At 32.9% G+C, this 16,192-nt stretch overlaps 1 protein-coding gene and 1 pseudogene across 1 annotated transcript; one reads left to right on the top strand and one right to left on the bottom strand.

Annotated features, from left to right (window-relative positions):
* Positions 1 to 558: 558 nt before the first annotated feature.
* On the bottom strand, positions 559 to 5,411 carry LOC128246149 (uncharacterized; annotated as a pseudogene).
* A 1,413-nt stretch (positions 5,412 to 6,824) lies between these two features.
* Positions 6,825 to 13,536, top strand: LOC128203610 (uncharacterized). Its single transcript, XM_052905097.1, has 3 exons — positions 6,825 to 6,942; positions 9,771 to 10,759; positions 12,199 to 13,536. Exons 2-3 carry the CDS (start codon positions 9,890 to 9,892, stop codon positions 12,622 to 12,624), a joined length of 1,296 nt encoding a protein of 431 aa, XP_052761057.1. The 5' UTR covers positions 6,825 to 6,942; positions 9,771 to 9,889; the 3' UTR covers positions 12,625 to 13,536.
* The last annotated feature ends 2,656 nt before the right edge of the window (positions 13,537 to 16,192 follow it).

The following is a 16,192-nucleotide window of genomic DNA, read 5'->3' as shown; positions in this document are numbered from 1 at the left end:
ACAATACTTATATTTGGTAATAAATGTGTGATTACATTCTTGAACCTGAATTTTGAATTTCCACTCGAGCATTAAAACCTTCATCTTGTAGGTAAAGTTGGGTACAAGTACACAAAAACAACTGGATTAATTACTCCCTCATTTAATAACTTGCTTTTTTATCATATCAGAAGATAGATGGAATATACAACAGATGCAAACATTGAACAATGTTTAATGGTATTTATACATCAATTATAGTACAAAAGCTCATGCAGAGAGACTTGTATGTTTCAATATGAATATGTTATTCAATAACACATTAATACAAATATGAATTTTGTTCATTTAAAGATTGCTCCAATTGTATTTGAAATATAGAACAAAACAATATTTAACAATAACTTTGCCAGTGTGTAACATTTGTCATATAAAGCAGGTCAGCATATTGCAATATTGTGATTGTTTTCCTTGGACCATACTATTGAATATTGTAGATATATTGCCTTTCATGGTTTTCATGTTTGAATATCAGGAAAGCAATGTACTTGGTGTACAAATTATACCAAAATAATGGTATCACAAGGCATCAATATCAAATGGATGGCAAAATACAGGAATGCCATTTGTGCACCATATACCTGAAAGATATAAATTGATCTCACAAGAGCAACAATTCTTTTAACATATGTTCTAAATAACAGTTGTAATAAAACAGTTATGCTGTCTACATGAGATGAACACAGACAAGGCATTAGTCCTTCAAATTGTACAGCATATGTTTTTCAAAAGTGGAAAGTATGCATCAGTGTAAAACTTAAACAATTTATTTTTAGAATTATTCCAAAATGACTCGTCAAAGTCAACTGTTATGGAACAAATGCCTTTGTGTGTGTACCCAACCAACACACATTTTGTGAGGCCAGTTACTCCCATTTGTCCTTGTACTTGGTCAAAATATGTATGTGAACGCCTCAATGTTAAATTATTGTTTTCATCTTCAACACAGACATTTGAAAGTTTCAAGGCATTTTTAGGGTGAAAACACTTATATTTATACATACACTTTATTTCAATCAAACATTTCCCACATATTTTGCAATCAACTATTCCATCTGGTGAACAAGCTAAAATTGGGTCTTCATAAGAAACAACTAGCCCAGGAAGTTTTACAGAACAATGTTTATGTTTAAACCTATGTGTCTTTATAAAAATGTCACGGGCTTTACTTTCAAATCGCTGCCCAAATAATATGGAGTCTGGAATAGAGTTTTCTGCAAACACTGATTTTTTTTGTAACGCAATTGCTGTTCGATTTAAATCAGTTGAATGTGTAATTTTATGAAAATTGGATGCAGTTAATAGTCCTTTTCTCATCCGATGCCAGTTATTATTTTTTGATTGACCTCTTGTTAATTGTTCAATTTGCTCACATTCATTCTCTGAATAAGTAAGATAATAATACATAAATATATTAGAACAGTTACAAGATAAATTTTCACATATATGTTCCTTCATAAATTGTTCAGCTCTTTCCATTGGTGTTTTGACGCTCAGAGGTGATGAAGTACAATTCTTTTTATATGAGCAGTCATACATGGCACGTAATCCGCAGGCTGTTGGTTGAAGAGTTTTCACTTTTTCAAGGAAATCGTTAGGATCTGGCACTGGATACTCATCAGACAATGGCGAATACAGTGGCATTGCTGTCTGTGTGCTGCAAACAGGAAACAAAAACCTTAACTGTAGGCAAGTAAGAAAAGGCCAGAGTATGAAATGTTAAGGTTATTGTCTTAAGATGGGGCTTGTTGGCAGTTTATTTTCATCTTTAAAAATACATCTATTTATACATATATAAATATATATATATAACTTATTAATTGGGTTTCAGACAGGGGTGAGGGATGTTAATCTAATATTTTATAGCCTTTAATATTTCATTAAAACATGTTACAAAAATCACAGTACATCAGTTTCCAGTTAATAGGGTTTTTTTTGCATTTTTTGGTACATGTAGTATCATGCAGATAATTTTGGGTTAATATAAGTATTGGAAAAAATAATTTATGTGCACACATGTTTATCAAAAAACATACAATGCAGGAGAAATTATTTTTTCCAATTCTTATATTAACTCAAAATAGGTACTTAGCCTGTGCTCATCACTAATACAGACACAGCCTGGTTATTTTTAGAAAACATTTAGTTCACCTATTACCTCTGACTCAATTTCATATGGTGGGTGCTAAATATATAACTTATCTTAAAGTAAATTAACTAAAGACAAATGAAATATACCTGGGCTCCACCATAATTGAAGTCTCAAGTTGTGAGGCAGGAATAGGTTTGCCTAGTTGATCGGCCTGAGAAGCACGCCGAACCCACATACATGGCCCTGAAGTACAGCTGGTCTTCTTGAAGTCTTGTACAAAGTCAAGGACTTCGAAGAGGGTTGCCACAACATGTCGACAGCATCCATCAATGCTATCAAAAAGCAATGGTATTAAGATGAGCAGCCACAAAACATCCATGCCTAAACAAACTTATAGATAAATATGTGGCATCAAATTATATCTTATAATTTGGAATGGGTTTATATAAGAGTATCAATAAGTAAGCTATGATAAGATATGATATAAAATAACAAATTAAATATTAGATTATATCTATGGATGTTTTTTGTATAACTCAAGTTCATGGTACTGAACTGTTATACAGATCAGAGAATACAAGTTATCCAGGGCCGGTTATCTAAGTTGGTAGATAATTTTTTGTGCACAGGATGTCCTGGGTTCAATCTCCAGACGGGCTTCAAACCTTTCTGAGTATGTGAGAAATTGTGTCCAACAAGGGACCGTGGCCAGTGCCCTGCATGTCAGTGAGACTGCACTGCAGTTTAACAAATATAGCCAGTGGATATATGGTCCAGCAAGTTAGAGGGAATCTATGTCTCAGTTCTATTAATTGAATATATCAGTTATCCAGGGCTGATTAGCTCAGTTGGTAGAGCATACAACTTCCAAGAACAGGTCCCTGGTCCGATTCCCAGGACAGGCCACATACTTTTCTGCATAGATCTGTGACAAGTATTAAACATGAAGTGTAGTTAAGGAAAAAGTAAATTCCTCATCATGATCCAACAGCTGTAGTAGCCTCTCTTGGATACTGGATCTTTATCATTCGTCCGCGGTTTCACATTGGCTTTCACAGCAACAAAGGCTGCAACAAAGAATAAAACATACATTTTATGCATCATAATTCAATATGCTGCTGAATTGTTTTTACTTGCAATGATAGCATAACAATTAATTAAGCGTCTGATAAAACAATTGAAAAATAACCTTTCCTGTTAAACTTCATGATATAAATTTATATGCACACATGAAATTTGTGTGCTATTTAAAACATTATTTGTTTCAAAATGGTGGTAAATGTACATGCATAATGACAAGATTTTTATCATCATCATCATCATCATCATCATCATCATCATCATCATCATCATCATCATCATCATCATCGTCATCATAATCAAATTATAGTATTTAAAACAACTACATACTGACAGAGTCTTACCAGTATTGGGATATGGCACCGCCTCAATACCTCGTGTATAGCCATCTCGGAACATAGAATATCCCTCAAGCTGGTGATATGCCCTTAGGGAGTCGTGATCATAGTTATTGAAAGTTATTAAGTAATTGTAGATGTCAAAAATTGACAGAACTGGCACGATATACAGATCGCTAGTCCCAGACAGCCGTTGTGGAGACACAAGGCACATGTCACTCAGCATCAGCTTCTGACAGACGACTTCAGGCCGATCTTCTAATAATCCGTCGGGATCAACCTCAATCCACAGCTCTTCTGCCAAACTACAGAGTTCAACTAACGCAGGTTTCCTAGAATCACTAAATGTGACACCCTTTCTCTCAAATAACGCTGTAAGTCGGTAACAGAACGGCTACGAAACAGAACAGTACTCATTTTGATAAATGCAAATGGCGGTTGTATTTGTATCGGCATCACGTGACCAAATTATTGGAAAAACCCCAAGTGAGTCATTTCCGGGTCACGACTATTAGGGCGTCAGCTCATGTTATACGAAAAGATTATTCGATTTTTTTAAAGTTATATACAGAGAAATAACAATTTGTATGCCAAATGTAAACTACTCAGAAGTATAAGTAGACATTTAATTTCAATGCTGAAAGCGTTTTATGTCAAAAAGGTATTCGATATATCAACTGTATGCTCACCAATAAATCCCTTTTTATTTATCAAAATCGTATTGTTAGCCCATTATTGTGACTTCCACTATTATAGGATATAATTCTATTGTGGAAAACATTTACTGAACGATATTAAACATTATTAGTTGATGAATTATATTAGAAGTTTTTACTACAAACAGTGCAATCGATCAATTTCTTCTTAGTCTGTATATTAATCCGTTAAGGTCATGAATTCAAAACTTAGTTTCCACCCTAAGACATTTTCTCACAAAAATGTCTCAGATGTGTTTGTTTAGAAAATTATCATTGCTTAAACAGGGTTGAAATGCTTGCGAAAATATTTTAAGAAAAAGAAAATTTGGATTACACGTTATTTATTCGCGACGTTTTAAGCCAAACATCATCATCATTAAATTTGCGAATTTACAGCAGTTGGCATTGACAATGGTAAGTAGGTATGTTAACCGTCACAATGCTGTATTAAACATATTTTTATCTATTAAAAATACACTAAATGCTTATCCTATTTATTACCTAAGGACTTTATTATTATTTTATTGATGTTTTTATCTTGAATCGTTAATTTGAATAAACAATACGTTTTCAGTCCTTATTGATGTACATATGCGATGAAAATTGGATATTTTTAAAAATGACAATATAAATATAACATGCTAGACCGATGCAAAGGAGTGGCTGCTAAAAATGTAAAAAAAACATTCAACAATAGAAAGACGAATTAAAATAATTAATTTAATGGGACATTTGCTTTGAACCGCAAGTTTCAACAATATTCGAACTATAAACAGGTGCCACAATTTGACAATTATGTTATTTTTTTCTTTGTAGTGATTAATTCCAGTATAATAAAGATATTTGCATTACCGTTGCAGGAAAGCGAGATCAAGTCAAGAAAAACGTATCTAAGATATCATCAAGATGACACAAGACTAGTTAATAGACATTAATGGAGAGTTTGGCTTTATTAATCGAAATATTGAATGCAAACAAATTTCAACAAACCTGTGATAAGATAAGCCTTCGTAAAATTTTCTCAACACCTAAGTACACCAAAACATATAGAAAGGGTTATATGTTTCACCCTTACTACCTCAATACAAGATAAAATTTTAAATTATAACCTGCTACAATTTAATATTCTACAGTACTGTCAGATCAGATTTTACCTTTTTCCATAACTCATATTGGACTTAAATGATAAACATCTACCGAATTTAATACCATATATCACGTAAGGAAACCATTTTAGGAAAATATGTTAAGTGGCCGTAATAGACTTGTTAGCTTTGATCTTACTATCTGATTGTGTTTTTGTAGGTTGTGCTCACAAATGATCTCAATGAACAACGATGTATTTTTTTAATAAAAGCCTGTCTTCAGTGTAGCAGTTTACAAGGCAATATTAGAATACAATGTTTAAATAGAAACGCGATCCCTTTTTCGACACTTTGGCCTCATGACTATTTACTTCTAATAGCTACGTTTTGCCGTTGATCAGTGAAGTTGGATTAACATACATAGTTATAAACGTTATACGTGACATTCGAGTTTAAATCTTAAACAACAATTCCACCACTTGCGACATTCACAATATTCATGACAAATGTAAAATATCATATGTTTAGACAACTTCACACTGCTACATTTTGTTCTGTTCTAGTGGGGGAATTTCGTTTTAGGAGTACGAAGTACGAATCTAGGTTTTATATATGTTAAATAACTTGTTCAAAGGTTTATCAAAGCAAAGCTTCATTTACTATTTTACATGTTAGCATGCACAATGTTTAAGTCCAATATACACTTTATGAGACACAGCATACCAAACACAACGCAGACAGACACAGCATACTTAACACAACGCAGACAGATACAGCATACCAAACACAACGCAGACTGACACAGCATACCAAACACAACGCAGACAGACACAGCATAACAAACACAACGCAGACAGATACAGCATACCAAACACAACGCAGAGAGATACAGCATACCAAACACAACGCAGACAGACACAGTATACCAAACACAACGCAGACAGACACAGCATAACAAACACAACGCAGACAGACACAGCATACCAAACACAACGCAGACAGACACAGCATACTGAAACACAACGCAGACAGACACTGTATACAAAATGCAACACAGACAGACAGTATTAAACTAGTGTATCTCAAACCATATTTAAGACCAGGTTCTATTAAAATGTATCAATTTGTTTTGGACCATTTTTTCATTGATTAATAACAAAAATGCAATGAGAATACCAAAGAAAGTAGCCAAAAGTGTTCTGTGAAATGGCATTTTATAACACGGTGATATTTAAATACAAAATGCCAGAAATTTTCTCTTTTTGTTAAAATAATTCAGAGGATGATCATTCAATCTAGATCGTATGCACTACATACATAGGTTAAAGACAAACCATTGTTTACATTTGTGGTATTCCTAGGGCACTACTGCACTGTACACCGATCCATTCACTTAGCGCGACGTCATTGCCTTTGGCAGATATTGAAAATCGGATTCTGGATCTGGCTGCTAACACGCTGAAAGTCTTTCACAATTCGAGTGGCTGTCGGAATAACACATGCAGTGAAGTCTAGTTGTTTAATCATTGGCATAGTTATCTTAATAACGTGACATACGTGCCGTCAACTTCAGAACGCTTATGGATTTTGTCTTGGATGTATTGCTTACGGTAATAGTAATGGCTTATGTATATATTCATTTGAAGAAAAAAAACATACAATCTTAACATATTATTTTGGTGAAAAAAATGTACTTATTATTGTAATTCTATGCTGATATAAGGTTGTATTAGTTAAGCTTGTTATAGAAATTTAAAATATATGCTTTTAAAATGCTTAGCTTCATTTGTAAATGGAAACGACTGAAAGCATACTCATTCACAATCATATCATAAAATATATAATGGACAAGGATTTATTTGTCAAATAATTATAGAATATCTGACTTTTTGAAGATAAAAATATGAAATGCTCATATGTATTTTGTATTTATTAAAAAAATCGTTTCAAAGAATATAAAATATTTGCAGTGGAACAATCGATTAGAAATTTTCAAGAGGACTGGCATACTTAATTGCACTTTCCGATGCATGATTACATCAAATGCTTTTTAATTAACGCTTTTGAATATATTCATGTTCTGAGCTTTTTCATCAGGATATTCGTGTACTTCAATTGGTACTCCATCAATGTATTTGTTTTTTATAACAAGGTTATTTTTAGAAAAGTGTTATGGTTCTTATATGGCATGTATCAAAACCAGGGATTGCCATTAATTCACAAATAACAACGTTAGGAAACAATTGTTTTTTTCTGATCCAAATGTAAATATGGCACATCGTTTGTAGTGATGAATATAAGTTACTAAAAGCTTGCATTATCTAGAAAATAACAACAAATAAACATATCTATATATTGTTTTTGTAGTTGTCTGTACTAATAATGCTAGCCAAGACAAATATAGAAGGCCTAGATATAATTGACATTACTATCACACGTCTTTAAATCCTGGCAGCTGACTGTACTGAATGTGGCCGTAAAATAAATCAAATATTTTAATTATATATAGTTTAATGTTTATTACTTTATTCTGAGTTTTGGGGCCAAATCGGTTATAAGGTCAATATCTGGCGGGAACGGAATATAGCACTTTAGACGTCCCTAAAACAAAACAGACATAGCTTTTGATTCAAAAAAGATAATTTGATATTCAAAGAGCCAAATAACTACGACATTCCACTCCCATAAAACTGTGATACATTTTAATACACATCTCAAATTGTACTTTTTTACATTCTTTGTTCTAGTGAAGATAAAAAGGTTGCGAAATTGCAACCAAATGTTTTTCAAACCACCCCATAACAATTGCACACTTTAAATGGCTTCGTTCGAGTGCAAAGGACTGTTTAACCATTCAACAGTATTCAATACTAACAATTTTTCATATAAATATTCAATTGGCAGTGATCATCGGCGAGAAGTGGTTTTGAATTCAATTTACGATTAAAAGTGACATATTTACCAAACAGAAACTATAATTCAGAAAAATAAAATCATGTCTCAATTTTTCGTTATATTCTATCTTTAATTAAACTGCCCTAGACATCCATAAAAGTAAAAAAAAAAATGCGAAGTCGTATAATGGGACGAAAAAGTGTTACTTATTAGTCACGTTTCAATATATGTCATCTTACTTCGCTTATATATTTTATTCACAAATTTATCTCAGAAATACCGTCAAGTAAAGTCCTGTTGGCGAGTTTCATTTCGTACTGTATAAAAAGAAACATGTCTTCTTTTGTGATGTTCTGGTTTTATTAGTGCGTGTTAAATTCGTTTGCTTAACCTTTATTTTGATGAGTGTTGATGTTGACATAGTTGTATATAAGATGCACGTATACAACGTGTTACAAGAACATTCCGACTATATCAACCATGTTTCAGTGTATTAATTTGAAATGTTGAGAATGACATGAAGCGCAACCAAACAGCTTAGGGCAGCACTTTTGAAGGAACGTTCATTCTTTGATATCTTGATTACATATTTATGTACAAACAAAAACTTAGTTCCTATCGGCCTAAATAATATGTAGATTTGAGTTTTACGCATGTAAAAGAATATTGGTGTGTTCATTTGATTTGAGACATGTTTATAATTCTATTGGTCCTCTGAATAACATGATGAAAACAGGTGCCTGAATACTGATACTGGTATATGACAACATTATTGACATTCAGTGAAAGCGCAATCAGATTTTGCTTAAAACCATGTTTGTTTTAGTAATGTTTCACTGAGCATTCCATGCATTTAAGAACTGTATTACAGACACTTATCTGCGGCATGTTGAAAGTTGTATTTAGGCCTCGTTAATAAGCGATTAGCTGCAAAAATGTCATAAGATATCTAAACCTTGGATAAAATTGTTTATTATATTCTTGTAATTAAGTGCATCCTTTGAATGATCTAATGTGTACTTTACCTGTTGCTCAGATTACCTCAGTCGATAAGCCAAAGCATGTGTCTTTGATTGTTGCTTTATAATTAATTATTAATTGGCATGCAGTTGTTGATGAAGCTGGCTGAAGTTTGCTGATAGAAAACAATATTGATATAAACAGATATATGTGGTACAAAAGGCTCATAAACATAACTATTATTGTTAACATTACATTTGTTATAATACAACGTGCAGCAATAATTATATATATGGCTACTGGTCTGCCTATTAACCATAAGACATAACGAAAAAAAAAAACGTTTATAAAATCCTCTTTACATGAAAAATAAATAGTTTTGTAGACAAACCAGATGCATTCGTATGTCTGACAAATTCAGCATGATTGAATGGCACTGAATTCACACCACAAACGTTTTTCTTTACATAAATATTCCGCGACATATTCTACAGCATTTCTTGTCTTGAACCCTTTGATTGATGAACATTTGCAAACGATATCGTAAATTTAAGACATAACTGTCGTTTTCATTTCTTTACAGAGTCTGACAGGGGTGATATCTGCGAGCATTCGCCGCATTTATTGATGCAGACAGCCGACGCAAGAAAGAGTGGATATAAAAATATCAGACAGACTTTGTTAATTTTATAACTTAAAACCATGGAAGACCCGGCAGTGGTTACCGTTATGGCGATGCTCTCCATGTTTTCTATTTGCGGAACAATCGGAAATTCACTCGTCATTTACATATTCTCGCATAAGAAGGAAAAGTCGACTGCTGGCATATTTATTATGTGCCTTGCAGGAACTGACCTTTTCACCTGTGTGTTTGTTATGCCCTTCACAGAGGTTGTCGTGTACCTGAATTACATGGTTAGCTATGATGTTGCCTGCAAGGTTTACATGTTTCTCATCACATGCAATGTACCATTCGCCGCGTTCATAATGGTGGCAATTGCAATTGACAGGTACTTTTGTATCTGCCATCCATTTCTACATGTGCTCAACATATTTCGGGCAAAAGTTATCGTTTTATGTTTACTGATAGTAGCATCTACATTTGGAATTATCACATCTCTGTCATACGGTGTTTACTCCTACGAACTGGTTGTGCCTGAAAACGAAGCTCTTGCCAGCACAAATGAAACTAAAACTGTATTATATGGCCAAAATGCAACATTAAATACTGCTGATCATGGTATGTGTTCCAATTGCTCAAATGAATTATGGGAACTGGATGTTGGCGACCTTCATGTATTTGGCAAAAACAAAACAGACATGCAGGCAGGATTTGAGTTAAATTATACAGGTCTATGTGCTCCAAACCATATTCTTACTGGACCAAAGTTTCTGAACATTTATCAACGTGCGTACGCTGGGACGTACCTGCTATCTTTTATCGTTGTGTTCGTCCTGTATGGCCTTATATACCGGTCAATACACAAGTACCGAGCGAAAAGAAGCAGAAGAAAACGTTCCAGTCTTTATCCTTCAGGCGTAAGTCATGTTACCAGTCTCCTTCCACCATGTGTAAGTTCGAATACTATCTGTCTTATCTGCTTGTATTACTTTAAAGAGCTTAGGTGTCTGAATCCGCCTTGCTCGACCAATAAAAGTTTAAAATGCCATGACCGACTGATGAAGGTTGAATACTCGAGGTAAAACATTTTTGAGAAAAAATATGAAATACTATATTTTATCATAAAAGTTGCCGTTTTACACCCTCTAATTAATAATATCGTTGAGCAATGGCGATATAACTCTTTTAAACGAGCGAATTATTCAAACATTATAACATACTTTTAACTGATTGCAACAAAAGCTTCGGTTATAAATACAAAAAATTGATCATCGGGTTCATTTTTTTTTTCGAACCAAATGGATGCTCGAAAATTCAAATTTCACTTAGTTGCGCCTTCTGAAATCTGAATCCGTATTATTTATTTCCAGTTTAACCATCTTTATGAAAATGCAATATCATTCATCATCTTATAACAAAAATATTAAGCGCCATATGTTTGTCGTGTAACCTGGTTGATGAAGGGGTTTTAACATGTGCTATTTTGCTGTCAGATAATATGTTACAAATGTTAACCTGTCTCTCATAAAAATGGTTTTCCTATACAGTGCACTTACATTTTTCAATTATAAGCGTATTCAGTTTTTATAATTGTTATTAAGAAAATAGGCAACGCTTATATTTTGACAAACATTCGTCTCGCGCAGAATAATATAAATAAGAAGTATCTTCAAAATATCAGTGCACACTTGTGATGACGTTTGTTTATATTAAATTTGGAACACACCGTTGATGTTTTTCTCGCTTTGCAATCACGGTTAGCTATTGAAACACACGTCTACAGTTCATGGATCAAAGAATACAGAATAAATATGACTTACTGCTATATTTGTTATATTTGAAGGTTCTAAGTTACTGTCTAGTATACATTAAACTCGTTTTATATTGTTTTGCATTGATGGTTTTAAATGCATGTTTCGTATAAAATATGTGGTAGTAATTTCGTGATGTATAACTGATTTTCTGGCTAAACGGATGTTTAAGGTTTGAGGGCATATATTTTTTCATCAAATTTCGATAAATTGTAGTTTTGTTGTATACTGTTTTTACCTTAAATACCTTTTACCTACTGGTTTGAACGAATATCTTATGATATAAATATTGCTTTGCAATATGCGCATGCCTTTCATGGTCACTAACTATGGTTTTAAAAGTTGTTGTGTTATGCCCATTTTTCGACTGAAATACAACACAAATACAATATGACCGTACGTTGTTCTATTCTTCAAATTTCGGAACTGTCGAAGTAGCGACTTACAATATGAGATTGGTTTTAAACTGCCAATGGTATATTTTGATTGACAGTCATTAATTATTGAGCGTCATTTTGGATATCTATTTCACAGTAATGTTCATGTAATGAAAACAAATAAATATCATTCAAATTCAGATTGAGTCCATGAAGGCCGAAACGCAGTTGACGGCGGCGACCCACGTAAATCCGCACAGTGGCCGACGGAGCGATCCAAATCTTAAAAATGGAGATGACAACGTTGACTTCCAAACACCTACGGAGATGCAGCCCAGGAGACCTAAGCCGCGGAATGTAACGCGAGCAATTTCAATCAAAGAGAAAACATTATTGGCCAATATTCGGACAGCTGTCATGTTGTTTGTTGTTACTGTTGTTTTTCTGGTTGCGTTTTTGCCTGCTTGGTTGATGGGATTACAGGCGATAGAGTTTAACGCCGTAATTTTCTACATGTATTTTGTATATCATACTGCAAATCCTTTCATTTACGCATTCATGAACAAGTCATTTAGAGACGACCTTGGAAAGGTTCTCAAGTGCCAGAGCATACCCTTGGTTCGTTGAGAATTTTTAAAATACTAAGCGCCTTTCTTGTTGTTGTTTTTGTTCTCATATGGTTATTACAGTCAAACAGTCTGTCGCAAACAAGGAATGACTGATACGCATGTTCTACTTAAAAAAAATGTAACAACATAGAAAAAAAAGTTGTAAAGGGTCAAATGCCAAAGGTCGAAGCATCTTTCTACATTATAAAATAAAATATCATGGCATTTTTGTAAAATGGTAATATCATTATGTATTAATTTATCAAGTTTATAATTGCTTGATCGGTTTAAAGAACTGGTTTCAATCGAACGCATACGAGTGTTATATAAGTCAATATAAATAATAAAATTACAATCGGTTCAAAATTCAAATTTATTTTGTTTTAATAGTCTTTAAATTTGCTAATTTTAATTCTGATTGAATATGGAATTCAATAAACATGTTCTAAAATGAAGAATAAATTTCAACAAAAAATATATTTTACCACAGCCTTGGCATTGTTTTTATCTTACAGAGGATACTTTTTTGTTCATGAGCACGATAAGAATTTATTTTTAAAACATGTTGGTGTTCATAAGAAAAAGAATGATGCATGTTTACCATGGATTTTTATTCCCTCTTTCTTATAAATTTAATACTTAATATTAAATCGCTACAAATATATGTAAATTAATGTTATTCTGGAAATGGTGTTATTGAATTGTATTCAAGTATTTTGCGCGTTGCAGTTTGGTATTAACAAATGAAAGGGCTAAGAAAGAAAACAACTGTGAAAATTCAATTCAATATCTCTCTTGTTCAGAAGGCTAATAAATCAGAATATAATCCACTATTAAATTTTAATACACGAACCATACAACATGAATATTTCTTTTTCATTAACATTACTATGTATGATATTGTATAAATGTAACACACTTTTATTTCTCTCTAATTTTAAAACAGAATATAAACTATTTGAGTACATATCATATGTTTTTATCATATAAATGTAGTGTTCTTTATCTATGTTTTAAATAAACGAGTATTGGACGGTTGATGTGTTTTACAGTTCTTTTTACAGTTTGTAGATATGTTTTGTGTCATTGTATTGGTTTAGTCGTGAACGGGTATCTAGATGAGCTATACAAAGTATAATTTGGACACGTACTGGTCTTTGTATGTGTAGGTCCAATGACTCTCATGGGAATCGTTTTACAAGTCAAATTTAACTTTACATTACTGGCGAAACCCTGTGTAGTTTGAAACATTTTGATTTGATGGAACTACAGGTACATGCCAAAGAAGCTGTGTTCAGAATTGGTATGCTACATACGGGTGATATACAGTTCGATACACCATTTTACCTTTACTAAGTTTATCAAAAACCACGATAAAAATTATTAAATTGCTAACAAATGTGTCAAATAGAAGGCAATGGTTGTATAAACAGCAAATCACAGCATGTTTAGATATGGGCAGTATATATTATATACAGTTTCAATTTTTGCGATATAAATGGCTAGTCTTTCTGCTTCTTGTTATACAAATATATATTTAAAAATCGTGGAAAATGTGGACCTTTACATGCTGGATGCGCTTATTATTAAAGTATCTGTTGACCTCACTTATAGGAAGCACTTTCTTTTAACATAAGAAATACAACCTGCAATAGGAGTCAGGCTTTTAGGGGCAAAACGTTCTCTTTGCAATCACTAGAGACGAAATGTCTGCCAATACACGTAATGGACTATGCCAATAAAATTTGCCAATTATAAGTAACCTTGTGGAAACAAAATGTGATATATAACCCAATAACAATTGTAAAATGTAAAGAGAGTTATGCTTTCATCCTTATTTTCGTAAATTAAAGAATGTTCGTCTGATGCGGAATTGCGCCAGTAAGCAATAGGTCAGTCTACACTGTCTTAAAAAGGAAATTACTATTATAAGTGAACAATTAGTAAGCGTCTATGGATGATGCTTAGTCTAAATTATGATGACATAAGCTTGAAATACGGTAACAGGGCATGCTTTTGCAAAATATTTCTCGATAACTGTCAGACTTGTAATTGTACGAGAGACGACAAAAATGCAGTTTGATATTGTCATAGAAATATAACAGTAAGCAACAAGTAACTTCATACTAATCCGACAGAATCCATGTGGTGCCTTTGGTACTTTCACGTAGCGAGGGGTATGCTTAAAGCAGTGCATCATTAAACCGCTCTTGGGAATAAAATAAATCGGTCGTATGCACTATATGTTGGATAGAGGGACTTTTCCTAACTATGTTCGTGTCAATCTAATAACAATATGGGAGTTTTTGTGTAATCAAGCACACCCTGTCTTCAGAAACGACACAATTAATTTGATTAATATTCTTTCTGAAACCAGCTGGTTGTTATTCAACACTGTATTGAATATTTTTTGTCTCATCAGTTTGCATTTCTTAAATTCATTTATCTCTCTCTCTCTCTCTCTCTCTCTCTCTCTCTCTCTTCTCTCTCTCTCTCTCTCTCTCTCTCTCTCTCTATATATATATATATATATATATATTATCATAATCCTGGGCTTTCAACTAGAAAAACATCGTGTGTTTTTTTAATTCGTATTGTGATTCCAGGAGTATTAAGCTAGTTTACGATGCTACCCTTAACAACTAACGTACAAATAAATTTAAACATTAATTCAATATTCCGCAAGGTAATGCTAAGAAAGTAGGTCTGTGTATTAAACTAGGCGGAATAAAGTACAAATACATGTTGTAACAGTGTCTTAATGAATGTAAAAAATATATAATTTAATGAAAAATTTAAGGAAATGAACCTACTTCCTACAAAGCCTCCCAGTGTAATATAAAGGACAGTTTAAAAACATTCCATACATTACCAATCGTTTGATAATGTACGCCGTTGCCCTTTTATTCAAAGTTCTGGTGTAGTTTTATCAGCAGTATAACATTTTTAGAACATATTCTATTGAAAGCGAATGGAAGTATGACACACATCAAAATATGCAAGCAAAAGATAACTTCAAATTTTAATAAGAACAAACAATAAGTTTGCGATTCAACGGATAGGTTGAATGAAAAGTCATAATGCAATATTGATTAACTCTTAAACACATGGTCATTAAATTATTTATAAAGCCTGTGTCGATACTGATGTTTTTCTTCTTATTTCATCCAAAACACGGAACATTATAGAAACACTCGTTTTGATTTGCAATTGACCGATCACATTACATGGACACTTTAACAATTACATGGTAAGGCGACTGAGTTTAAATTGCAAATAAGATAGTTTCCGAAAACTTTATTTGAAGCTGAAAGCATCTCCAAAAACAAAGTTTAGGAATGTTCTAACGCTGAGATAAATAATTTAAGATAAGCAAAATCATGCGTGAATAATGTTTTAATGAAAACTTTACTTATTTGAAATGTTGTTTTTGACGAAAAAATAGTTTGCAAACCATTTTCCGAAACACTTTTATTCATAACTCGGTGTTACTAATGTAAGCATGTAATCTCATGCAATCATATGCAGGCCTAAAAACGAATAAACTTCGCTGTCGAACCGATATTACCTATTCAACAGTGTATCCG

Source organism: Mya arenaria, chromosome 9, assembly GCF_026914265.1.
Source record: "Mya arenaria isolate MELC-2E11 chromosome 9, ASM2691426v1".
Classification (NCBI taxonomy): Eukaryota; Metazoa; Mollusca; class Bivalvia; order Myida; family Myidae; genus Mya; species Mya arenaria.
The sequence above is the reverse complement of the archived record's forward strand: the minus strand, read 5'-3'. Positions and strand labels throughout refer to the sequence as shown.